Source organism: Euleptes europaea, chromosome 4, assembly GCF_029931775.1.
Source record: "Euleptes europaea isolate rEulEur1 chromosome 4, rEulEur1.hap1, whole genome shotgun sequence".
In the NCBI taxonomy this organism is placed as follows: domain Eukaryota; kingdom Metazoa; phylum Chordata; class Lepidosauria; order Squamata; family Sphaerodactylidae; genus Euleptes; species Euleptes europaea.
The window spans coordinates 111,093,965-111,121,565 of NC_079315.1; the positions used below are offsets into that span (position 1 = coordinate 111,093,965).

The 27,601-nt window shown below is 45.0% G+C and overlaps 1 protein-coding gene across 1 annotated transcript in view; it reads right to left on the reverse strand.

Moving 5' to 3' along the window:
- Positions 1 to 27,601, reverse strand: part of DCC (DCC netrin 1 receptor) — a 591,765-nt gene that overhangs the window by 85,405 nt on the left and 478,759 nt on the right. The window contains exons 17-21 of the mRNA XM_056849071.1: positions 26,886 to 27,064; positions 22,586 to 22,724; positions 19,530 to 19,637; positions 14,736 to 14,930; positions 2,212 to 2,244 (exon numbers count right to left, since the gene is read on the reverse strand). Of these exons, the coding sequence (XP_056705049.1) occupies positions 2,212 to 2,244; positions 14,736 to 14,930; positions 19,530 to 19,637; positions 22,586 to 22,724; positions 26,886 to 27,064 (654 nt within the window). The remainder of the gene's footprint in view (positions 1 to 2,211; positions 2,245 to 14,735; positions 14,931 to 19,529; positions 19,638 to 22,585; positions 22,725 to 26,885; positions 27,065 to 27,601) is intronic.

The window sequence follows — 27,601 nt, forward strand, 5'->3', positions numbered from 1 at the left end:
TTGTTATGGTTTGTGTGTCTAATGATGTGTATATGTATAAGATTAGTAGTTGTGCACACTTAGGATTATAGCGTTTTTGTATAGATGTAGTTTGTAAGTGGAATATATTTTTGATATTGTTAAGAGCTGTTTTGTGGCCATTTCTATGTGACTTCAGTCACACTACAATTACGAATGGCACTTGCAAACATACAAACAGCCACTTTTTGCAAGGAATTCTAAACAGCACCATCATTCATTATTGAATATGCATCATTTGTTTCAGGGATGAATGTGTGATCTTGTAATGCCATTTGGAAATCACAGTGTGAGGGCAAGGCAGTGTATTACCTAGGCAACTATGCAATGATTCCATTCCTTCCTTGGATGCCATGAATGTCTGTGCCTTGCCCCTTGCATGGCTACTGTACTATGTTCAGACACTCTGCATCTCTAAACACAAGTACTGGGGGGAGGGGAAACCCACAGAGGTTTTGGCTTCCATACTCTGCATGGATGTGTTCTGGAGGCATCTGACTGGCCATTATGAGAGACACGATGCTAGTCTAGATTAGGGTTGCCAGGTGCCTGCTGTGACCTTAGGCAGATGATGGGAGGGAAGGCATCTTGGCCATCTTCTGGTCACTGGGTGTGTGTGGGGGAGAGGTAGTTGTGAATGTCCTGCATTGTGCAGGGGTTGGACTAGATGACCCTGGTGGCCTCTTCCAACTCTATAATTCTATGATTCTATGGTGGCGGGCAAACCCCCGGTAATGTGCCCCTCTCCCGTTGACCAGCTGAGGGACGGCGGGCAATGGTGCATGCATGCGCCAACGCGGCACTTCCAGTTTACAACCGGAAGTGCTGCATTGGCGCATGCATGCTTGCACACACTCACAATATCAGAAATGAAACCTCCTGCCGAAGGTGAGTGGGGACCTGGCAACCCTAGTCTAGGTGGGCCACAGTTCCAACCTGCTCATATGTATTCATTGGTGTGCGTGTATCCACTGACAAAACACCACAAAAAAAATCTTGATGTGACTGTGCAAGACGATGACATGGCAGTTTACCAGTGTGCAGGACAGAATGTGCATATCAATAAAGCACCCAACACAAGGTACTTCAGTGCCATCGCACCCAAACAAACACAGGTTATAATGGTCTTCCACATCACTCATGAGATGACCATCTTGCAAAGATTCAACCACTTGGCAAAAGACAAATAGAAACCAACAGGAAAAGGAACATGGAGTTTGGGTACTTGTACATGTGTGGGGCTTGCTGTCCTATTTTAAAGAGGGTTTGTTGAGCAAGGAGCTAAAGAGCATCATCTCCAGCTCCTGGCCAGGGACAACATTAGGCAGGCAACTGGCAGGGGACAGGAAGATGGCTGTAGGTGGGATAGGAAGTTGCCACGCCCCAAAATCTGCCTTCTGAGGTAACTACCTCAGGCCATCTAATTATAGTGCTGGCCCTGAGAAGAGCAGAAAAGAGAGAAGGGGGGGAGGAGGATATTTTCCTTTCCATTAGAAGAAACTGGCTGAAGGGGATTGCCGTGTTTTCCTGACATTGCAAGTAAATGTGTCAAAAAGAGAACATCTCCTATTTTTCTCTTCATAAAAATCAACTAGCTTAAAATAACTGGCTTGGAAACAGAAACGTAACAACAATTCCAGGAGTAGAAAAATACAAACAGCCCTACTAAAGAGTAATGTCTTGAAAGGTTATCAAAACTTTGTCTGTATTATTCAACCGAGGAGTACCAACTTTAGAGAGAAGCTGATTTATGGCTAAAGAAATGTGCTCCCCTTTTTTTCTTTTTTACAGTGAGGCTCCAGAACTTTAATCTATACCCCACAAAAGGGTGTGAAAAGCAGCTTGGAAATTATGCCAAGCTTAATTATACTTAATGTGAATTATTCAGAAGTGCAGCAGAGAGAGGGGGGAAATTTTTTATTTCATACAAAGGAGCCTGACATTTTAATTGGTCCTTCAGAAAAGAGACAAAACAATTTCCTCTCAAGAAAATTTACATGGCTCCCCATCAAAACAGCAGCCTCGGCCAAGCAGAACTTCATTAACAAGATTAATTATCGTGCCAGCGTCTGCCCCATCAGGTGTGCCGGCCAGGTGAGGAGCAGAAGGAGGAGGAGGTGGAAGGGGGGAGGCATCGCGCCCACACCTTGGCCCCCATTGTAAGAGAAAGCAGGACACAGCCCGGCTACTCACCTTGGTCATTAGCCATTTTGTCAGGATGCTCCACTGTGAAGCAAAAAAACAAAGAGAGTATCGTTAGACTTTTTTGACAGTTTCAGGGAGGGACGTTGACATATGAAATCAACAGTTCCGTTAGCCAGCTCTCGTATCAAGATGCCGTCCTTCGGCGCTTTTTCGGCAGACTGATCGGTGTGACAGGAACGATGTTAACATTTCCCTTGATTTTCTGAGACATTTGAGAGACCGAAAGAACAAACGCGAGTCAGATGTCTACCGTCTCGTTACCACCAAAGTCGGATGCTATGGGGTTTTTTTTTACACCAAAAACAAAACATATCCCCAATTTTTTTTCTTTCAGATCTGAGGCTTCATCTGGAAAGCTTAATTAAGAGTGGAAGTGAGATGAGAGAAAGAGAGATTGTTCCTTTGAATAATTAGACACAAATCTCCACCGCGCTGAAAGCGAGCTCCGACTTCGGTTGTCATCGTTTCAAGCTTTGTGGAAAAGTGATTTTACATGCTTTTTACACAATAATCACAGACGAGAGAAAGATGGGATTACGAGTGCTCTAGTCAAGTCTTTGGCATTTATAGTCAGCAACAACATCTTTTGGTGGCGATGGCCCAGAAGTACTGGCCGAGCAGCAAAATGACCTCAACTCTCAGATCTTTCTTAAGCCAAAGTCACACCCTTCTAGGCCCCATTGACTTCAACAGACTCAGAAGGGTGTGTAACTCTGCAATATCAAGTGCACAAATGAAGAAAATTCTAGATTATTATACGTAAAGGTGCCCACCAATTGGGATCTGCTTTAAGTACTTCTGAGCCTAGTACAGATGATAAAATGCAGACTTTTAGACATAGTCCTTCAAGATCTATATAGGGCCACTAATAAAACCTGCTCGCCTCTAAACTTAGGGATACCTTTTGATGTCTACCAGCTTCCCCACATCTGTCTCACACTTTTGATCCATCCTATCGCAGAGCCATCTCCCTAGCTAGGCTTAATGTTATGCCATATGTTTTACTTGATGGAAGATTTAGCAAAATCCCCCAATCAGACAGACTTTGTCCCTGTGGCAGTAATTGTGTTGAAACAGTTGTCCAAGTTTTATTTTATTGTAGTTTCTATTCAGAAATTCATAATGAGCTACTAAGCCCTCTGCAGACATGTAGACTGGATGCTTCCGATTCCTGTAATGCTTCCTTTCTATTGAATAATTGTTCGCCCCATGTTCTGGAGAAGGTAGCACAATTTTAAAAGTTTGCTATAGAACGTCGCAAATTAGTTAAATAGATGGATGTATTAACTTACAACACTATCTTATGCAAGTGTCTTTTAACCATTTTGTAAGGTTAGATCTCAAATATTTATATTTTACACGCTACTGTATGTACAGTTATTTTATGCCAATAGACAATATGAATATAGATTAGATTATTATCCAGCAAAATGACCTCAACTCTCAGATCTGTCCTAAGCCAAAGTCACCCTTCTAAGCCCCACTGACTTCAACAGACTCAGAAGGGTGCAACCCTGCAATATCAACTGCACAAATTGATAAAATTTTAGATTATTATCTGTTTCTTTTGTTTGGAAACATTTAAGCTTAATGTCACTCTTTCCCAGGAAATGTACACTGAGCAAAAACCTCACCTATTTAAACAGCAGCTGTGCTATAACACTTTTTTTTGCCGTCAAGTCACAGCTTACTTATGGCAACCCCCATAGGGTTTTCAAGGCAAGAGACGTTCAGAGGTGGTTTGCCATTTCCTGCCTCCGCATCACAACCCTGGCATTCCTTGGAGGTCTCCCATCCAAATTCTTGACACGATCGAGGCTGAGAGTGTGTGGTTGGCCCAGGCTCACCCAGCAAGTTCCATAGCAGAGTGGGAATTTGAACCTGGGTTTCCCAGATCCTCATCCAACACCCTAACCACTACACCACGCTCGCTCTCCTGTGTATCATAGGGGGTCCCATGAGGGGAGGAGGGTGGGGGTTGGAAAAGGGAGGTAAAATGCCATAGAGTCCACCTTCCATAGCAGCCATTTTCTCTAGGTGAACTGATCTCTGTCGCCTGGAGGTCAGTTGATATCCCAGGAGGTCTCCAGCCACAAACTGGAGGCTGGCAACCCTAAAAGGCTCCTTGAAAACAATAACCTTACAGAAGGTGGACATCATAGGGACTCTTCATATAGGGTTGCCAACCTCCAGGTACTAGCTGGAGATCTCCTGCTATTACAACTGATCTCCAGCCACTAGAGATCAGTTCACCTGGAGAAAATGGCTGCTTAGGCAATTGGATGGCATTGAAGTCCCTCCCCTTCCCAAACCCCACCCTCCTCAGGCTCCGCCCCAAAAACCTCTCACCGGTGGCCAAGTGGGACCTGGCAACTGTAGATTCACACCTTCTTGAGGGGAGCATTCACAAATGCTGGATCCACCACTGAAAAGGCCTGAATCCATGCTGAGGACAAACAGACAGCTCAAAGGGAGGGCTGAACCAAAAAGAGGCCATGGGAGGATCAGAGGTGGCAAGCAGGCTCAAACCAAGTCAATCAGTAAAATAAGTTAGGATATAAGACAAGCAAGCCCCACCTTTTTGAGCAGTGGGCACATTTGGAGTTCTGACATGGCATAGTGAGTGCAGCAACAAAATGGTCCACCCCCAAAACCTCCAGATATTTTCCAACCCTGGAAACGTTCAATCCCTGGCATCTCCAGTTAAAGGGACTAGGCAAGTAGGTGATGTGAAAGACCTCAGCCTGAGACCCTGGTGAGATGCTGCTGGTCTGAGTAGACAATACTGACTCTGATGAACTAAGGGTCTGATAAGGCAGCTTCATGTGTTCATCCCTAATGGGGAAAGGAAGTGTATAAATATTTCAGTAAATAAATTGGGGACATTTGATAATAATGTTTGTAATTGAGGAGCACTAGTGAATTTAAGTTTAAAAACCATGGTTCTAGCATATGGTGTAAAACAGTCTTTCCATTAATCGAAATCTCTTTTTATATGCAGATACCATATTTGTATCCCACCCTTGGGGTACATGAGGGTGTAGATTGTATGTCCTTGTTTTGGTTTGGCCAAAATCCATAGAGACCAAGTCAAAGATAGTTAAGATAGTTAAGACATCAGTTAAGACACCCCTGGGGACCCTGTCTGGATTAATGGAATTTTATAATGGATGAAATTGATTTTTTTATGTTTGGATCCAGCAGTCCATTACTTGAGGAGGAAGAGGAAGGAGAAGGAGGAGGAGGAGGAGGAGAAGCAGCAGCAGAAGAAGCAGAAGCAGCAGCAGAAGAAGCAGCAGCAGAAGAAGAGTTGGTTTTTATATGCCGATTTTGTCTAGCATCTAAGGGAGAATCAAACCAGCTTACAATCACCTTCCTTTCCCCTCCCCACAACAGACTCCCTGTAAGGTAGGTGGGGCTGAGAGAGTGTGACTAGCCCAAGGTCACCATCCGGCTTCATGTGTAGGAGTGGGGAAACCAACCTGGTTCACCAGATTAGCCTCCACTGCTCATGTGGAGGAGTGGGGAATCAAATCCAGCTTTCCAGATCAGAGTCTACCACTCCAAACCACCTCTCTTAACTGCTAAACCATGCTGGCTCTCTTGTTATTGTTATTAAAATATATATTTCCATATCTATGTGGATAATAATGTCATCTCAAGCTTTGATGCTATTTGTAATCTACACAGATAGAAAAATAAGAATTCTTCCCCACCCCACTGCGCCGTGTTCCTGCTAAACCTTTACAGGTTGGCAACCAATGACAGTGCCATGAAAACACTGGCTTCCATCAACTTCTGTGTAATTCAGGGATACGGATGAACTTTCCCTTCACCGCCCTGATGAAGCATTAGAGGGCACTGCAACGCTAAAAATGCTGTCTGATGTTGTCTCTGCAAAAGGGGGAAGAAAAAGCTCCCCGCAATGACAGTATCGGCAATTACAGAGTAGTATTCTTTTCTTTTTTTAAGGAAGGATGATTGCAACACTTAACACCGTTGTCTATCATGTCCTGCAGAAAGCCCTAAACGAAGACCTTTCTTGTCTGTGCTAATGGGGACGTAATGTCTATCAGAATTAACAAGCCAAAAGCCATCTCATCGAGCCTCTCCCCTTCTGACACATGTAAATTCATGCAATTTATCCAACATTCAGATTAAGGTTATGGCTGCTCTCTACACACTATGATAGTGATGTTCATACTAGACAGCATTTTTAAAAAAATCTATTTTGGTTTGCATTTCCGTGAATCTAAGTAGAGGCAGGTGAATAAACTCAGGCGAGTAACTCTATTATGCTAGAACCTACACTCATTATGAGGGCCCTCACCCAGGCGGCATTAGAGATCCTGAACCGCAGGGGCAGAGTCTCTCCTGATACAGAACGTGACTGAATCTACCTAATAAGACCTTCGATGGAAAGGCATTCATATGAGCTAAGAAAAAAGCTCTTCTTTGGTCTGGATCAACTAAATTACGAAAATAATGAGCCATAGAGCTTAGCTGGCTAATATTTTAAGTTGCTGTTGTGATTGTGGCTTTATATAGAGCAGTGATGGCGAACCTTTTAGAGACTGAGTGCCCAAACTGCAACCCCAAACCCTCTTATATATCGCAAAGTGCCAACACGGCAATTTAACCTGAAGAATCCCCCTGAAGGAACCATGCAAAATAACAGTGGCGGGTTAGCTATGCACATGCTAATGGTTATGCAAACAGGAACAAAGGAGCAGGCGAGTGGGAGGGGTGGAATTTCTCCTTTTGCTTCGAGACCGTGAATAGGCAGTTTTAAATTCGCATTTTAAAAAAGAGCTTTTAGTGAACATCAAAACTGACCATGCATAAATGGCCAGGGTATCTGTTGTGGGGAGGGGAAGGTGATTGAAAGCCGGTTTGATTCTTCCTTAAGTGGTAGAGAAAGTCGGCATATAAAAACCAACTCTTCTTCAAAGTGAAACTTGATATTTGTAACTGAACCATCAGGGAAAGAGGTAAATGATTGGGGGAGAGACACCTGGCAACCCTAAGGCAAATATATGAAGCAAAACCTGCTCTATATTCAGAGGGTTCCGTCTGAAAAAAAACTCTGCAAGGGGGCTTATTGTTGAGTTCTGAGGATCTGGATGGGGAAAATGTGCATCTGAATGGCAAATCCAATGCAAAACCTCCCATTCATAAATGGCCAATAACCCCCCATGCAGAGTTTTGAATCAAACATTGCTTTCCCCACCCCCCACCCCCGACCTCCTCCTCGCCGCCCGCCTTGGCGCTGCCGGCCCTCGAGCGCGCATTCAAAACCCGGCCGCGCTGTGAGGGGAGGGGGAGGGGGAGGGGGAGGGTGGCGCTTTACCTCACACACCACCTCTCTTGTGTGTGTGTGTGTGGGGGGAATAAACCAGAAATGGGGTGGTGAGGAGAGGCTTCGTGGTCGACCTTTGGTGGGGGTGGAGCCTCCTCTGCCGGCACGCGGGTAAGTGGCTCGGGACGGGACCGAAAGTCCAGGCGGGCGAGGCAGCGACGGATGGAAGCGGTGGAGAGAGAGCCAGCCCGCTTCCCGAGGGACGGGGCGAGGAACCGGCAAGCCAGCAGCCAGGAAAAGACGGAGCGCAGAGACGCGGCGGCGCGCTGCCGCACCCCAGCTGTAGCCCCGCCGCCCGGTCGCGCCTGCGCCAGTCAGAGGACTTGGCTGGGGGCGTGGGGAGGAGGGCAGGATGTTTCAGCCCTAATAAGGTCTTGGGGGCGGGACTAGAGGGAGGGCTGAAACATCCTGCCCTCCTCCCCACGCCCCCAGCCAAGTCCTCTGACTGGCGCAGGCGCGACCGGGCGGCGGGGCTACAGCTGGGGTGCGGCAGCGCGCCGCCGCGTCTCTGCGCTCCGTCTTTTCCTGGCTGCTGGCTTGCCGGTTCCTCGCCCCGTCCCTCGGGAAGCGGGCTGGCTCTCTCTCCACCGCTTCCATCCGTCGCTGCCTCGCCGGCCTGGACTTTCGGTCCCGTCCCGAGCCACTTACCCGCGTGCCGGCAGAGAGGGCTACGCGTGCCAGGTCGGGCACGCGTGCCATAGGTTCGCCAACACGGATATAGAGAATGGTCAATGATTATGACTATTATTGTTTATTGTATTGTATCACTGCCCGGCTGGATGGGCAGATTATTTTAACCTTTTGCTTAATTTTAATAATGTGGTATATTTTATATATTTCATATTTATTTGTATTTTATATATTCTGTATATTTCTGAGCCTGATAGGGACCCTAGTTTGTTCATCTTGGGTTGGTGTGATTTGATTTTGATCGTGCGAATCTGTATGAGATGTCTTTTGAACTATGCCTATTAAAGGTTAATGATGATGATGATGAACCTACACGGGTCTTAAAGATCTACAAAGTTGGCGCCTTAACAGGCCTAATTTTTTTAATTCCCCCAAACCCTGTCTTTGAATATAAAGACAATTTCTCACTTGACAAAGTATATTCATCCCACCTCTAAGAGCCAGCATGGTGTAGTGGTTAAGAGTGGTGGACTCTAATCTGGAGAACCGGGTTTGATTCCCCACTCGGCCACATGAGCGGCGGACTCTAATCTGAAGAACAGGGTTTGATTCCCCACTCCTCCACATGAGCGGTGGACTCTAATCCAGAGAAACGAGTTTGATTCCTCACTCCTCCACATGATGCCTGCTGGGTGACCCTGGGCTAGTCATTGTTCTCTTTGAACTCTTTCAGCCTCACCTGCCTCACAAGGTGTCTGTTGTGGAGAGGGGAAGTTCACAAGTTCACAAGATCACAAGGTTGGAAGAGACGACAAGGCCATCCAGTCCAACCCCCTGCCATGCAGGATCCCACAATCAAAGCACTCCCGACAGATGGCCATCCAGCCTCTGATTGAAGACCTCCAAAGACGGGGACTCCACCACCCTCCGATGCAGTGCATTCCACTGTCGAACCGCCCTCACTGTCAGAAAGTTCTTCCTAATGTTTAGGTGGAATCACTTTTCTCTTAGTTTAAATCCATTACTTCATGTCCGAGTCTCTGGAGCAACAGAGAACAAGCTAGTTCCCTCATCAACATGACATCCCTTCAGATATTAAAACATGGCTATCATGTCACCCCTTAACCTTCTCTTCTCCAGACTAAACAAACCCAACTCCTTAAGTCTCTCCTTTTAACCTGGTTTGATTCTCCTTAAAAGGTAGAGAAAGTCAGCATACAAAAAACAATTCCTCCTGTTCAAACCTGGATCTTCCAGATCCTTGTCTGACATTCTATGCACTACACTACACTGGCTATCATGGGGACTGGCAAGTTTTCAAGCAACCGAGAAGAGATGAGATGAGATGAGAAGAGAAGAGAAGAGAAGAGAAGAGAAGAGAAAAGAGAAGAGAAGAGAAGAGAAGAGAAGAAGAGAAGAGAAGAGAAAGACAAAAAGGCAATGAGATGGAGATGGGGAGTGAGGTGCAATTTTATTTATAGGAGGAATAAAAGGGTCTTGCTGACAGGGAGCCTTAAGAAGGCTGGGGAGGGAGGCTTAGCCCACTGACCCATGCTGCCTCCCAAAGTTGGCTCCCAAGCAAATCCAATTGCCGATTCTCTGCATGATGCCTAGCTGGCTGTCGGACACCTAGATAAATGTTCAGCATTTACTCTGGGATGTCAGCGTGACAGCAGTGGGGTTGCGTGTTTGTCATTCGATCAATTTACCATGCTCACAGAGAATCAGTGAGCAAAACAATCGGATCAGGGATAGATAGATGTGGGCTGTTGCTACGAAAAGAACTTCCCCATAAGTCACCCATCTGGCGCATATTTCTAGGCCTAGACATGAAGTGATGTGAATGCCAGCGGAAACTGAAAGCACAGGGGTGCCTCTCTTCTGTGAGTAGAGTTGCCATGCTGCAGCCAGCAACCTCTGGGAGTAGGGTTGCCAACTCTGGGTTGGGAAATTCCTGGAGATTTGGGGGTAGAGCCTGGGGAGAGTAGAGTTTGGTGAAGGGAGGGACCTCAGTGGAGTATAATACCATAAAATCCATTGACCAAACAACCATTTTCTCCATGGAACTGATCTCTCCAGAGATCAGTTTAATTCTGGGAAATCTCCAGTCCCCACCTGGAGGTTGGCAACCCTACCTGAGAGGAATTTGGGCCTAGGGCCTGGTATGCTAATGTTACTTCTGGTTAAAATCAGAAGTGACATGGGGACGTGCCAGCATTTCACAAAAATTCATTGCTAGAGCGTCCCCTATGTCACTTCCTGTTTTAATTGGAAGTGACTTAAGTGCACATGATGCCAGCAGACGTCCCTCACTCATTTCCTCCTGCCGGTGCTTGAGGCACGAGCAAGCAATGAAAGGGATTGCCAAAAGGCCTCCCTAGGGTTGACAACCATCAGGTAGTAGCTGGAGATCTCCCGCTATTACAACTGATCTCCAGCCGATAGAGATCAGTTCACCTAGAGAAAATGGCTGCTTTGGCAATTGGACTCTATGGCATTGAAGTCCCTCCCCTCCCCAAACCCCGCCCTCCTCAGGCTCCACCCCCAAAATCTCCAGGTATTTCCCAACCCGGAGCTGGCAACTAGGGTTGCCAAGTCCCTCTTTGCCACCGGCAGGAGGTTTTTAGGGTGGAGCCTGAGGAGGGTGGGGTTTGGGGAGGGGAGGGACTTCAATGCCATAGAGTCCAATTGCCAAAGCGGCCATTTTCTCCAGGAGAACTGATCTCTGTCAGCTGGAGATCAGTTGTAAAAGCAGGAGATCTCCAGCTAGTACCTGGAGGTTGGCAATCCTACTGGCAACCCTAGGCCTCCCTGTTTGTGGAATAAGCTGTTTGACTCCATAAAGGTCAGCCTGTTTTAACCGCACCAGCAAAATCCCCTCTAAAATGAGAGCTGATGAGATTAAAACAAGCCCGGACTATACAGGGGTGGTTTGACATGGGTCTAACCCACCCAAAGAACACCCATTCAATTCAGGATACCACCAGCAACATCAAATGTGGGTAACAGGACTATATACATGTAGGGTTGCCAGGTCCCTGTTCACCATCGGCGGGAGGTTTTGGAGGTGGACCCTGAGGAGGGCAGGGTTTGGGGAGGGGAGGGACTTCAATGCCATAGTGTCCAATTGGCAAAGTGGCCAATTTCTCTAGGTGAACTGATCTCGATCAGTAATAGCAGGAGATCTCCAGTAGTACCTGGAGGTTGAAGATGATAAACAGCACCCAAGCTCAAAATGATAATGAGAAATCTATTCACAATAATAAGCAAGTCATACACAAAAATGGTAACAAAAATATGAACAAATATACAGTATAGGAATCTTCAAAGAAGGTCCAGAAATCCCAAACCTTCACCGTGCCCGGAGGTTGGCAACACTATATACATGGGATAAACACACGGGATAAAATGGCTTTGGTTTTGGAGACGTTAAGAGCACTTTGGCTCAGTTTATGGCTTCATGGAGAGATAACCCGTGCATGACCTTTAATAAGCCTTGCCGATCCTCGTTAAAATTCAGTTTGCAATTAAGATTCGTCTAAAAATTGGGAGTGACAGGTTGGAAGGAAATTATGCCACAGTTACAGCAGAGGGGAATAACTCTCATTAGTCCCGCTCTTTCACATTTACCTATTTTAGCCACAGGTGAAGAGGGAAAAAAAGGCAGCCTTAATGAATTATTTGATAGACTGAGGGAATCCCTTCCCTGCGTGACATTAATTCACTCAGCCCTTTTCAAGCGGGGCTTCTCCACTAAGTAAATTCCAGAGTGGAGCGCCTCACCTCCGGATGCTAAAGGGATCCTGGGAACTCGGCTTCGGAATATTTACTATTTAATGTTATTAATCTGTCTGCTGTAAACCTAATGGAACATTGAAAGTGAAATTCTGCCTTCTAGTTGATTAAGGACGGGCCATTAACTCGCTCAACGAACGTTTGCCACCGTGCCGCATGACGTGAGGTTGTCATATATATAAAATCTCATGTGATGCAGTGTAGCACCACGCGTTTTATATATATGTGAAGAAACTCAGGGAATGAGAGAAAGCCAGCAGCGTTACAAATGGTTACTAATGCTATAGCCATTCAGTCTGCTTATTTTTCAGTGACCTGCAGGGAGGAAGGTCGCTGCTGCGGAGAATCTCAAACCAAAAAAACTCCACGATCATCATTACGGGATATAAACCAATGAGTATTGATTTCCCTGTTATGCTAGACAGATTAAAGAAGAAAGCAAGACCACATTTATCTTACATACAGCATGCCGTAGTGGTTAATCGGGTTGCCAACTTCCAGGTAGTAGCTGGAAATCTGCTATTACGACTGATCTCCAGCCGATAGAAATCAGTTCACCTGGAGAAAATGGCCACCTTTGGCAATTGGACTTGATGGCACTGAAGTCCCTCCCCTCCCCAAACCCCGCCCTGCTCAGGCTCCATCCCCAAAACCTCCTGCCGGTTGTGAAGAGGGACCTGGCGACCCTAATGACATCTCATGATAAGGAGACCACAGATGTCTCCTCAGCCATAAACTGTTAGTTGAACTATGAACCCCCCTATTTCATGTCATTTATGCAAGGTATCATCAAACTCATTGGGGAGATGAGTTAGACACAAGCATCAAGAGATATATTTGAAAAGAAAAAGAGAGCTTACTCACTTTGTTCCCTCTTCTAATAGCCTATGGGGTCTATGTCTGATACCCTGACATGAATATTTAATGCCACTCACCCTAAATATGTCATGTTCAATATCCTTCAAGCAGTTTTTCAGATAAATCTTCCTCCATGTGGAAGGTGCAAAGAGCTTGTGATGTCTGACTGGTGTTCTAAATTACGCAAAAAAGTATTGGATCCTTGCCCTTAATAATGATTAAGTGGTCGTGTCTGGTGTCCTATGGAAGGATCTCTTGCCAATCGATGTACATGTATGGCTCGCAAGGCGTTTAATTTCAAAAGGAACAACACAAACATCAAATGTCAGCCTTGCCCTTAGAAATTGGTAGTAATGCACTGCATAAAAAATATTACGTAAACTTTAGTGTTATTCAGAAATTTGCCATGTTTTTGGCTGCATTTCTTTACTAACGAAACAACACGAGGATAATCAGTTAGGACTGCAGTGCTCGGGAAATAGGGTCAAGTCTCTCCAGGGCATTTGTCTGATGCAAATTCCCTCCCTCCTGGCCAGAAGAGAGAGAGGGGCCATAACTCAGTGGTAGAGCCTCTGTTTGGCATGCAGAAGGTCCCAGGTTCAATCGCCGGCATATCCAGTTGAAGGGACAAGGCAAGGAGGTGATGTGAAAGACCTCTGCCTGAGACCCTGGAGAGCCACTGCCTGTCTGAGTAGACAATAATGACTGTGATGGCTCTGCCCTAAAAACCTCCCGCCAGTGGCAAAGAGGGACCTGGCAACCCTACAGATGCAAGGAACCCTTTCTACAAGGACTCATCTGCCAAGGAACTAGAGGATGTTGCAAAAGGATTCTGGGGCATTTTCAGACTCTGTTCCAGTGCAGCCCCTGCTGGGCCTGTTGGGGAAGTATTGTTGCCTCAAATAAAATAATTGTACAAGCCGGAAGACAAACAACGTTCTCCTGTGGCCTCACACGATCGATCCTATCCACCATTACCGATCTTTTAATGAAGGAGTGCCTGGTGAGCTTCTGAGGAACTTCGAGGACTCCCAGGGACACAGTTAGAAAACTAACCGGCCTAAAGCTCAAACTTAAAGCTCACCAATCAGCAAGTCAGGACCTACAGACTTATTTTATGAAGGGCAAAGAAAATGTTCCCTGGGCAACATTTTATAAAACCTGGGTATGTTCATGAAACAATTCTGTACTCATTACTTTTTAATGTGTAAGAAGAATGAACAAACAAGAAAAGAAGGCTGTAGTTCTGAACCTCCACTAACCTTAATGAATGAACCATTTACCGGATTCTTATTTGCGAGAAATCAGTGCAGGAATGAATAGAAGCCTAGCTGGAGGAAACACGGTCAAAGGAAATTTCCATTTTTGATGATGTAGTTACTGGCCCGATTCAATGGTTTTGTAGGGCATGTAGTGGCTTTGTGGATTTGAAATATGATTGGACCCCTTTTGAACTGGCATTAGTGTTGCCAGCTCCGGGTTGGGAAATACCTGGAGATTTTTGGGGTGGAGCCTGAGGAGGGCAGGGTTTGGGGAGGGGAGGGACTTCAATGCCATAGAGTCCAATTGCCAAAGTGGCCATTTTCTCCAGGGGAACTGATCTCTATCAGCTAGAGATCAGTTGTAATAGCAGGAGATCACCAGCTAGTACCTGCAGGTTGGCAACCCTAACAGCCATTGTATCAAGTGCTGCTGTTTATGGTTTCTTCTGGCAGTGATCAATTATGCCAAAAAAAAAATGTTTTACCATCTTGCCAGAAGATGGCCGTTTGGCCTAACAGAAATCAAAACTCAGAACCGTGCCTTAAACTACAGCCAGACATTTTACCTATCCAATTAACATCTAAGGAATGAAGTAACAAATCCAAACCTTTTAGAGTCCGGAAGAGAATAGGATCTGAGAGGGGACCCACTCCTTTAGCGTTACGGGCTTGTATCCTAAAGTAATACACCGTGTCGAGATTGAGGTCCATGATTTGATGGGTAAGCCGGTCACCACTGATAGACTCCATGACCCAGTCGTCAATTGGAGAATTCTTGTCCAAAGTGTAGAACAGAATGTAAGCTGTAAACAACAAAAAGCATATGCATAAATGTGCTAACCCCTGCCCATAGAGGTCTGGTGGGCGAGACCTAAATAAATGGGTTTTTCAGTGGTGAGGTCCCATCTCTTAGCTCCTCCTTGAGACATTTCAGATGTCTACACTACTGTCTTTAAGGCACTGGGCTAAACTGAATTTTTAATCCAGTCTGTTTTAGTGATGTATAGACTACTTCTTACTTGCAGATAATGGTGTCTTTTTACATACTTATAAGGTTATTTTATACTATTATTACATTTATGATAGTTTTGAAAGTGCTACATTGGGAGGGTCTTATTGCTGGGGTATTTGTTTTATCATGCTGGATTTTACTGTTAGCCTCCTTAAGCAGGTCTCTGAAGAAGAGGCACACAAATCCATTAAAATAAAGCAATATAATGAAAAAAATATATCATGGTGTGTGTATATATATATATATATATATATATATATATATATATATATATATATATAGTAGATGAGTAGGGTGGGATAATTCAACAAAGTGGGAGGGAAGGTAGCAAAGGAGAAGGAGACTTGGTTTTATACCCCGCTTTTCTCAACCTTTAAGGAGTCTCAAAGCAGCTTACAATTGCCTTCCCTTCCTCTCCCTCAACAGACACCTTGTGAGATAGGTGGGGTTGAGAGGGTTTGGAGAGAACTGTGACCAGCCCAAGGTCACCCAGCAGGCTTCATGTGTAGGAGTGGGGAAACAAACCTGGTTCACCAGATTAGAGTCTGTCGCTCATGTGGAGGAGTGGGGAATCAAACCCGGCTCTCCAGTTTAAAGTCCGTTGCTTTTAACCTCTACACTGCGCTGGAAAGCCAGCATGGTCTAGTGGAGCAGTGGTTTGGAGCAGTGGAATCTGATCTGGAGAACCGGGTTTGATTCCCCACTCCTCCACATGAGCGGTGGAGGCTGATCTGGTGAACTGGATTTGTCCCCCCTCCTACACATGAAGCCAACTGGGTGACCTTGGGCTAGTCACACTCTCTTAGCCTCACCTACCTCACGGGGTGTCTGTTGTGGGGAGGGGAAGGTGATTGTAAGCTGGTTTGATTCTCCCTAAAGTGGTAGAGAAAGTTGGCATATAAAAACCAACTCTTCTTCCTCCTCTCATAGCCTGATCTTGTCAGATCTCGGAAGCTTAGCAGTGTTGGTAGTTGGATGGGAGACCACCAAGGAAGACACCAAGGAAGACCACCAAGGAAGACATTAGAATTCTGTATGTGTATGGTCCACTCCATTCTCCACCCAGGGAACAATTTCCATCGACAGGTTTAGGAATGGCATGACAGACAACTGACCATTTATTACTTCCTGGAGGGCTGTTTGCCATCTTCTCAGCATGTAGGGGTCACTGGGGGTGTGGGGAGGAGGTAGTTGTGAATTTCCTGCACTGTGCAGAGGGTTGAACTAGATGACCCTGGTGGTCCCTTCCAACTCTACGATTCTAAATTAAATAGGGTCAAATATTCCCTGAAGTCAAAAGTGGCAGCATGAAGATGGCAGTTTACTGTTTTGATTTCATTATGATGTCATGTGTTGGCACAGGACACAAGCGAGGGATACGAGACCCCTTAGCAGGGGCAAACCTAGCCGAACAGCACAGCTACTAGCCAACTGCTTTTAGCCATCTGCTAAAACTGCAGGCATCAAAGAAAAATTGGCCTGCTTCGTGCTTGCTTTTGCATGTGTGCAAAGTGCCGTTAAGTCACAGCTGACTGACAACCGCTGGTCGGGTTTTCAAGGCAAGTGATTAAGCAGAGGTGGTTCGCCATTGCCTTCCTCTGCAGAGTCTTCCTTGGAGATCTACCTTCCAGCTTAGCTTCTGAGATCTGACAAGATCAGGCCATTTCACATCCCTCCTACCTGCTTTTAAAAGCTGTCTTTTTTTAAAAAAATGGTTGCCATAACTTTGCTTTATTTCTGTTTTAATTGAGGTTTTTTTAAAAAAATATTATCAGCTGTTTTTTATGATATTGGTATTTGACTGATCAACCAAACAAACCTTTTTTGAATGATCAAAATGGATAATTCTATGCAGGGTGGAGTGGACAAAAGGGATGTTTTTGTATTTCCTCCTGTGGACAGTGGAGGTCCCAGGTTCAATCCCTGGCATCTCCAGTTAAAGGGACTAGGCAGGTAGGTGATGTGAAAGACCTCTGCTTGAGACCCTGGAGAGCTGCTGCCGGTCTGAGTAGACAATGCTGACTTTGATGGACCAAGGGTCTGGTTCAGCATAAGGCAGCTTCATGTGTTCATGTGACTTTCCATTCTCAATGCCCACTGCTTCTATTCATGAGACTGTAATGTGCTCGTTTTATTAGCCTCACAATATTTTTCATAATAATTAGATGCTTCTGAAAAGCCTACAAATAGCCTAAAACGGTCATTTAAAGCCAACAGTCTCTGATTTAAAACAAAAAATCATAACCCTGCTGTAGTTTTATTTTTCAGAAAATTAACACTAAAGGCTGTCTTAATTAGCCATTGATGTTATGGCATTATTTGGGAGAATAAGATCTATCAGCGTACACCATTCATTAAGTTCTGTCCCTGTCAGTCAGTATTAAGGGGTTTTAGATCATATGAACCCTTACCTTGTTATTACGAAGTTAAACATCCACCAAACCATTCCACCGCAGCATGTCAGGCACCCTATCATTATGTACATTATGTTTTACATCATTGCTAAACAACCGGCTTATTATTAGGCGCTCCTAATTGCCACCGAACATAATACATCAGACGACTTTTGCTCCAAAGGACTTAAAAAAAATGCTTAATGCTGTTGTCCATGAAAAGAGAAGGACTTACTTCATGCCCTCCTCATCAACTCTCCCTGTAATTTTTGTGCTGAATTAATTACCAGAACATCTTTCCATTGGTGTGCATGAAAACAAAGCCAGTTTTAAAAAAGAAGACATGGGCTGCAGACTGTAGCCCTCTGAGCCGAGTTCGTCTTCGTCATACTGCCAGATTCAAGGCAGCAGAATTTGAGATTTGTTTGTTTATTTATTTGATTTCATTTAGGTTTGTATCCTGCCCTCAATCCCCGGCCAGTGACTGTGAAATGCTCCTGGAAAATCTACACAAATTGGGTGAGGGGGCAACAATATAGCTAATATTGTTGAAGGCTTTAACGGTCAGAGTTCATTGGTTCTTGTAGTTTATCCGGGCTGTGTAACCGTGGTCTTGGCATTTTCTTTCCTGACGTTTCGCCAGCAGCTGTGGCAGGCATCTTCAGAGGAGTAACACTGAAGGACAGTGTCTCTCAGTGTCAAGTGTGTAGGAAGAGTAATATATAGTCAGAAGGGGGTTGGGTTTGAGCTGAGTCATTGTCCTGCAAAGTATTAAAGGTAATCTGACAAAATATACTCTGGAGGAGTATATTGTATACCTTGCAGTTGTGGACAAGTTTACATCGGGACCACACAACGCAGCATACAAACAAGGATAAAAGAACATGAAAGATACTGCAGACTGGGCCAACCTGAGAAATCAGCAGTGGCTGAACATGGACTGACACAAACAAGACACAGGGTCTTATTCCAAGACACTGAAAGACTGGACAATTCTACCAACTATTTTGTCAGATTGCACAGAGAAGCCATTGAAATTCATAAACATCAGCACAACTTTAACAGAAAGGAAGAGAGTTTAAGAATGAATAAGGCTTGGCTTCCTGTCCTGAAAACCTCCAGACTAACAAAGACTACAGTCCACAATAGCCATGTTAACAGATCACTTCAGGATACAATGGTTCCACATTAACATACCACACCCTCATTAGCAAATTATCTTGATTCTTACAGGACAATGATTTGCACATTACCTTTGTTACTTTGCAGGACAATGACTCAGCTCAAACCCAACCCCATTCTGACTATATATTACTCTTCCTACACACTTGACACTGAGAGACACTGTCCTTCAGTGTTACTCCTCTGAAGATGCCGGCCACAGCTGCTGGCGAAATGTCAGGAAAGAAAATGCCAAGACCACGGTTACACAGCCCGGATAACCTACAAGAACCAATATAGCAAATAAATTTCAACGTATGTAAGATGATGCAGATTGGAACAAGAAATCCCAACCAAGTATAGGTTAATGGGGTCTGAACTGGAGTGGATACCAAACCCTATGAGAAAAGGCTGAGGGGGGAATATTCTCTTTAAGTATTTGAAGGGCTGTCACTTAGAGGCGGGCAGGGAGCTGTTCCTGTTGGCAACAGAGGATAGGACTTGCAATAATGGGTTTAAATTGCGGGGGGGAAAGTACCAGCTGGTTATTAGGAAAAAAGTTTTTACACTAAGACTTGTTCGATAGTAGAATCAGCTTCCTAGGGAGGTGGTGAGCTCCCCCTCGCTGGCAACTCGCAAAATCTGGTCCCGTGCCAAATAAAAACAGGCTAAAAACCTTCTGTAGTTTAAGAACAGGTTTCTACAGGATGGCAGGTTGTATAACATATCCCCAATACCATGCCCATATGATAGAGATTCTCTCTTTCCCCTTATGTGCACACACACCTCCAAATCAGCTGGAAAATAGAAAGGCATAGTATGCAACAGCATCTTACCGGTAATCTTGCCGTTGGCTTCTAATGGAGGCTGCCAGCTGACGATGACCGCCCGAGGCTTGCCTTCTCGAGTAATGACTGTCAAATCCTTGGGAGCGGAGGTTGGGGCTTAAAAGAAGACAAAAACCCAGATATTTTTAAGAAGATGAAATGTTAGGGGAGAGTCAAACATTGAGAATCTATGCACCAGCTCAAATCAAGTCCCCGCCCCTTTAAATGCTGTTTTGAAATTGGCTTACTTTGTAAGCCAATACAAAGAGAGAAAATCCCCCCCCCCAAAAAAAACCCAATTGCCACATAAAAAAACCTTTTAAGAACAAAAAGCAAAACAACGGAGCAATCTGAAAGGAAAGGGTGGGAGAAAACCAACCCTCAGTTTTAAAAAGCCTTTCTTATGCTCAGAAAGAGCTCCAAGGAATCAGAAAGCATTTGAATCCCCACCTTGGGGCATGCTGCTTTGGCTGTGAAAGAAACCAAGCTTGTGTGTCCCACACTTTGCCTTATGCATGGAGATTTCACCCAGGCTGAGCTCAGGGGAGATGGAAGAATCGGGTTAACAGAGGGACGGGAAGGTCTGCGATTTGTGAGGGCTGGCTGCAAGGCCATCTCTAATGGGCGGAAAACTCATGCATAACTCCAAGGAACAACCGAGACAGACTGGGGGCAAATGTGAGTGAAAGTACCCATGCATAAATGACCATACATAATTTTCACCATATTCCACATGAATTTTTGAAACTATTGAGAGCCACATAAGAAACCGAGCCCATCTATTTCGATGGCCCTTATGCCAGGAGTCCTTCCTGACAGATTTTTTACTTGTGCAAATACAGAGTCTAAGCGCCTGTCAGGTATCGGACAAAGGGAGCTTTGACTCTTGAAAGCTTATACCCTAAAAATCTTGTGGGTCTCTAAGGTGCTACTGGACTGAAATCTAGCTGTTCTCTTGTTTGGGTAAACTTTCGGGTTTACCCAAAAGTGATGTGTGCGCTGCATTTGTGCGCGCCACATCCGCATGCACGTGCCCGACGTGCCCGTGTGTAGTGCCCGTGCGCAGTGCCGCAGTGCCCGCTGGCCCTCAGCTGGCCAGCGGGCAGCCTGGTGGATGGGCAGTAGTTTACCCGCCACCACCGGGCAATTGGCCACCCTAGTCATGTAATACTGAGCCGAAACTAACCACTAACATTTTGGTAGAGTCAGCAACGTCCTCCTTCCCCCCAAAAAAATTCTCTTCAACTTTTCAGCACTGCTTGCAAAAATATTTGCTAATTTATTTACAATTCTCCTTTTGACCTTCAAGTGATATAATTTCCTCCTACTTACGTTATCACATGGCCTAAACTGATGGTGTGTCTATGCTATGTGATCCCTGACTGGCTGGGATCCAGGAATAATGAATATATTATTGGTGATTTCCCAGGCTTGGTTGGTTTAAAGGGGTGTTAGACAAACGTACGGAGGGTCTGCCTTTGGATATTAGCCATTATAGCTGAAAGGGACCTCTAGAGCCGGATGCTGGGAGGAGGAGGAAGAAGAAGAATTGGTTCTTATACCCTGCTTTTCTCTACCTTTAAGGAGTCTCAAAGTATCTTACAATCACCTTGCCTGCCCCTCCCCACAACAGACACCTGGTGAGGTTGGTGGGGCTGAGAGAGTTCAGAGAGAACTGTGACTAACCCAAGGTCACTCAGCAGGCTTCATGTGTAGGAGTGTGGAAACCAACCCAGTTCTCCAGATTAGAGTCCGTCACTCATGTGGAGGAGCGGGGGGACCCATTCTCCGGATTAGAGTCTGCCACTCTTAGAAGAACAGTTGGTTTTTATACCCTGCTTTTCTCTACCGTAAGGAGTCTCAAAGTGGCTTACAATCACCTTCCCTTCCACTCCCCACAACAGACACCTTGTGAGGTAGGTGGGGCTGAGAAGGTTCTGAGAGAACTGTGACTGGGCTAAGGTCACCCAGAAGGCTTCATGTGGAGGAGTGGGGAATCAAACCTGGTTCTCCAAATAAGAGTCTGCTGCTCCTACCCAGCTGGTGAGGGATATTCCTAGTAGGCTCTGTTTGAGAGCTTCCCTTTGACATCCCACTGGTCCATGCTGCAAACTGATAGATCCTTGATCTGATGTAGAAGGGTTGCTTTTATGTCCTTACATTCACAGCAATAATTTTACTAAGGATTTATTCTAAATAATTGTTCTAATGAATAACTCATGAAGGCGAAATAACCAGATGTAAAAAAAGAAGGGTGTTGAAACTAGCGGAAACAGTGTTGGCAAACAGAATCAAGATACATGTGAATATTCACACAGCCAAACTATTTGTTGAGAAATATCCATACCCTTTTTTCCTTCCAAACCACAGTGTTTTCAGTCAAACAAATCTTTGGAACTAGGGAACATGTAGCATCACAGAGAATATTCAGCATCATTCAGTCCACAAGATTGGGATCTGGACATTGGCCAGTACTTTCAGCGTTAAAAAAAAGTAAACCTCTGGGGAAATCACATAATAGGAACTCAGGACCACGACTTCTTTTGTCCTCATTAATAGATTACCGCATGGAACAGTGATATGACCGAGACGAGTAATAGGATATCAAAGCATTCATCAGGCCTTGAATGCAATCAGATTCCTTGAGCCCTTGATAAATTAATACATAATGCTGACTACAAAACTCTGGTTCTAATAATAATAGAGGATTTCTGCCCATGTTTTTTCATCAGATCTCGGCCTCCTTTGAAAAATGAATGGCATCTATACCTCATCATTAGCAAGGAAAGTCTTTGAAGTTCATGGTACTTAACACCACACAGCACTGCAAATATCCCATTCATTATAGTGCAGCAACTTGGCTTCGAGCCATTTCAAGAGATGCTGAATGAAATGCCTGGTTTTGCTTTGTTTAGCTACCCACTGGTAGGGGAGAAGTAAATTTTCTATTATTATTTTAAGTACAGCAAAATAACATGTGGTCTGCGTTAGGAATGCAAGTAGTATTTTTGTTTTAAAATATAACATTTTAACTCTCCTCTGCAAGGAACCAAATAAAGACATACCTGCTTCATAGGTAGTGGCATGAGCAGTCATACTCCACGTGCTTGACCTTCGACCTTTCGTTACCATGACTGAAAATTCATACATTGTATTTGGCTTCAGGCCGGATACTGTATGACTCAAGGCTGTTGTATCTGCTGACTATAAAGGGGGAGGAGGTAATTAAAAATACAATATTGCTAGAATTATGTTAGAAAGCAAATCTGAAAATTACATGTCAGTCCTTCCTACAGCATATAAATTCCCGCCAGATTAATTTTTTTAATTAAGGTATTTATAACCCACTTTTCTCCCCAATGGGAATCCAAAGTGGTTTACAACATTCTTCCCTCCTCCATTTTTTCCCTACAACAACCACACTGAGAGGTAGGTTAGATTGAGCATGTGGCTTGGATCCCACCTAGATTCCCATGGGCACAAATGTGGGGCAATTTTCACCAATCCCTCCCTCCCATTGCAGGCCAAAATGCAACCTGAAATGTTGCATCCTAGCAATTGGAGGAACCCAGGAATAGCTTGTGTGTGTGGGGGGGTGGAGCTTTCCATGTAAGGGGCAGATAGGTGAAAATCACTGCACTACACCCATGGAAATTGAGGTGGGATCTATGCCAGTGACTAGCCTAAGATCACCCACCAAACCTCCATGGCAGAGTGTGGATTCAAACTCAGGTCTCCAAGACCCTAGTCCCACACTGTAACCACTCCACCAGACTGGCTTTCAGTATTTCTCTCTCAGGTTTTTACTCCACTTTTGCAACAAGGGGTTGTATTTTATTTTATTTTAATGTAGTAATTTAGTAATTCAGCTCTCTTATCTCCCTGGAGAGCCAGCGTGGTGTAGTGGTTAAGAACGGTGGTTTGGAGTGGTGGAGTCTGATCTGGAGAACCAGTTTTGATTCCCCATTCCTCCACATGAGCGGCAGAGGCTAATCTGGTGAACTGGATTTGTTTCCCCCCTCCTATACACGAAGCCAGCTGGGTGACCTTGGGCAAGTTGCTGCTCTGTTAGAGCTCTCTCAGCCCCACCTACCTCACAGGGTGTCTGTTGTGGGGAGGGGAAGGGAAAGTGATTGTGAGCCAGTTCGATTCTCCCTTAAGTGGTAGAGAAAGTCAGCATACAAAAACCAACTCTTCTTCTTCTTCTTCTTCTTCTTCTTCTCCTCCTCCTCCTCCCTACTGGGGAGCCAAAGTGGCTTACAAGAATATGCTTTAAACAAATTTACAAACACAGCATAGAAAACAAGCAAACAACTAAAAGTAAACAATGCATCATAGTATGATGCTCACCAGGTTAATCCAACTAGCCAAGGCCGTGGTCCATAAGAGCCACAGACAAAGAGCCCTTAGCTGTTTGCCCTTGGGCTCGCACCTAAGGGCTCCTTTCCTCCATTCTATCCTCACAACATCCTTGTGAGGTAGGTAACGACTGGCCCAAGGTTACCCAGTGAACACATTGGCGGAGTGGGGATTTGAATCTGGGTCTCACCAGTTGAAGAAGAAGAATTGGTTTTTATACTCTGATTTTCTCTACCTTTTAAGGAGTCTCAAACTGGCTTACAATCACCTTCCCTTCCTCTCCCCACAACAGACACCTTGTGAGGTAGGTGGGGCTGAGTGAGTTTGGAGAGAACTGTGACTGGCCCAAGGTCACCCAGCTGGCTTCATGTGGAGGAGTGGGGAAACCAACCTGGTTCACCAGATGAGAGTCCACTGCTCTTAACCATGACACCAAGACTCTTTCCCCTATTGAAACAATAAACACAACAAAGCCTCCAATTCTTTGTTGAAAAATGCCCCCAAAAGAGAAGCCTACCACCAGAAGAAGCAGAGGTTTGGCAGCAGGGGAATTTGTGTGATGAGGGAATTCCAAAGATGAGGTCGCTAAACAAAACTGGGTGTCTAGTAGACATCCCTCCCTTCAGATGGTGGGAGATACTGAACAAGGCCTCTGACGATCTTAACTGGTGGGCAGGTTCATCTGGGAACAGGTGGTCTTTTAGTCTACTCCACTGGCTAACTACCCTAGGTCAAGATTCACCATTAGCACATCGCAAGTGAGTGGCCCTTTAAGGGGAGGGAAAAGAAATGTACCGGAGACTGAAAAATCACTTTATTCGAGAAGTTGTTTTTTAAAATGTTGATTGTATTGAACAAAATGCCTCGTTGTTTGTCTTTTCCCTACAAGGGCATTGTGAGATCCATTAATTCATATTTAATCAGGTGATCAGCAAAAAACCAACAACAACTTTCAGCTACCTCTTCAGTGAATACGTACACAGCCTCTTATGAAAAAGTTCTCATTTTAATACCTTTGTATGTACTTTGGCTCGGTTAAGTGTCTGCTTTTGTTTATTTGTTTTATTGAGGAAAATGCATTATCCATCTTGTTGATGGTTAAGATAGGTAAATAAACGGGAGCTAATGCGTATGGAGGGAGTTTGGCAACGCAGTGTTTTCCCTCATCTACCTTTTGTTTAAGATTGGATTAAGGAACCACTTTAGCACAGCAAGATTTTTATCTCAAAGCACACGAAAAGAAGCAGAGCCAGATGAAAACAACAGTGAAGAACTGACATAGGTGGCATTTTCACACTTCTCCAGATTTAGAGGATTCTGGAGGTTCTGTGTATGCAAGCTCTGTAGGAAACACCGTCCCTTGCTAGGGCTCTGAGTAATCCTTGCATCGCTACTCACAACACAAAATAGTCAAAGTGGAAACTGAGATGATCCCTGATCTCTTTAAGAAAACAAGTCCCTGGTTCTCCTGGATTTAAATGTCAGTGTGAAAAATTCGGCAACAGCTACTGAAATCTCAACCTCCCTTTGTGTGTTTGGTCCCTGAGGTGGGGAGGCTGCCAGGGCCCGGGGTCTCTGGCAGGGCGCACTGCTGCAGGGCCTCCCAACTACACAGCGCCAGGGAAGGATGTGCCAGTGGTAAACTGTGGCGGCACTGCTGGTGAGCACAGAGGTGGTGTTCCCATCTGCAAGCGCCATTGGGGAAAGGACATAGGGTCAGTGGGGAGACTCATAAACAGTGGAGGGAGTAAGGGCACACAGGCAGGTGGGCTGGAAGGAAGGCATGAGCAGGGGGACTGGTAGCAGTCTGAGGAGGAGAGGGGCCCTTGGGCACTCTCGGCCCGGAGCCCTACAAAACTTGGAACTAGTCCTGGCAGTCCTGCATTAAAAAGCATTGCTCATACGAGACTAGAAGTGAATCTAGGGTATTATCTTGTTCCCAACAGTGGCCAGACAAATGATCCTGCATCTGAGATTAAAACAAGGTAGAGAAGCCATAGACTTCCCTCCCCCCTCCAGTTGCTGCCACTCCACAGGCTCATCAAAACAAAGGTGGCCTTTGGAGGCCCCGTTTGCTTGTTATGAAAGGGAAAGTTCTTTGCTTCGAACTATTTGTTTCTTTGTTTGATACAGAGCATTAGCATTTCAATGGTCCCCAAATACACTTGGAGAAAAACATCACTGAGGTGAACAGGGGCAACCGGTTCTTGCTTTTCACGCTACACTTTGGTGCTTCTCTACAAACAGGATTGAACAAAGTTAATGCTAACTTAAAAGCCAGGAGAGAGGTGGAAGACCCTGACAGTATTTGTGTGTGTGTGGTTTTGCAAGTAGAAGTCCATACAGAAGATGAAACATGGCAGGAAGACCTTCAGGACTAGGGGAAAAAACACTGTTTACCAGCTGTGAGTGGTGGTCATGGAAAGTGCCATCAAGTCGCAGCCGACTTATGGTGACCTTGTAGGGTTTTCAAGGCAAGAGATGTTCAGAGGTGGTTTGCCATTGCCTGCCTCTTCAAAACGACCCTGGACTTTTTAGGTGGTCTCCCCTCCAAGTACTAACAAGGGCTGATCATGCTTAGCTTCTGAGATCTGAAGAGATAAGGCTAGCCTGGGCCATCCAGGTGAAGGCACCAGCTGTGTGTGCATTTTGTGAATTTGTTGTGTATTCCGGACGGATTTTGTAATCGGCCTTGAGTCCAGATACAGAGCGACAGCAGGGTAAAAATGCCTTTCCAATTCAATAAATACTGAGAAGTAAACATCAATGGCCATTCAAATATCAGAGTTTTGCTGAGAGATCAATGCACTGAAGAGTCAGCATGATGTAGTGGTTAAGTGCGGCGGACTCTAATCTGGCGAAACGGGTTCAATTCCCCACTCCTCCGCATGAAGCCTGCTGGGTGACCTTAGGCCAGTCACAATTCTCTCAAACCCACCTTCCTCACAAGGTGCCTGTTCTTTTCTTCAAAGAGAGAAGCTTGTTTATAAATGCTTACAAACCCACCTTGTATTTAGCGCTTGTGGAATAGCTGGTTCTCCATCGGACTGTATAGAACCGAACTTCAGTCATCTTCTGATTTTTCGGGACCGAGTTGTCCGCCCAGCTGACCCTCACAGCATCATGGGTTAACGCGACGGCCTGGACACCTACTGGTGGGAGCATGGGGGTGGAGATATCTGGGACTGAGGTAGGGAAATCATCAAGCAAAGGATAAAAATCAACTTCTAATGGATCAATGGGGTCTGGGTCACAAAAGCCACCATAACGAGCATTCCATAAATTAAAATAAAGAAGATTAAAAAAAAATTGTTAACAGCCGCCAGGGAGATACACATCATGATGGGTTAAATGTATGGCGAAACAAAGGTGATGGGGGAAGAATATGGGAAGAACAAAAAGAGAGAGCCATTAATTGCGGGGGGGGGGGGGAGGAACACAAGCAATAATTAAGTCATACTACAGTCTTCAAACTACTCTCTCTCTCTCTGTATATATATATATATATATACACATACATATACACATACATATATATATACACACATTACAAATAAGTAGTTTTGCTCTCTTTGCTCCCAGTAAAGTTTCAAGGCCTAGCCTGTCATCAAAAAGACTCCCATGTCTTTACAATCAAACGAATGGTAGATTTACAAAGAAACCCAAAGTACAAAAGAACAAGCTATTCTGAATGCTGTGTTTTCTAAGCATAGCACACTCTC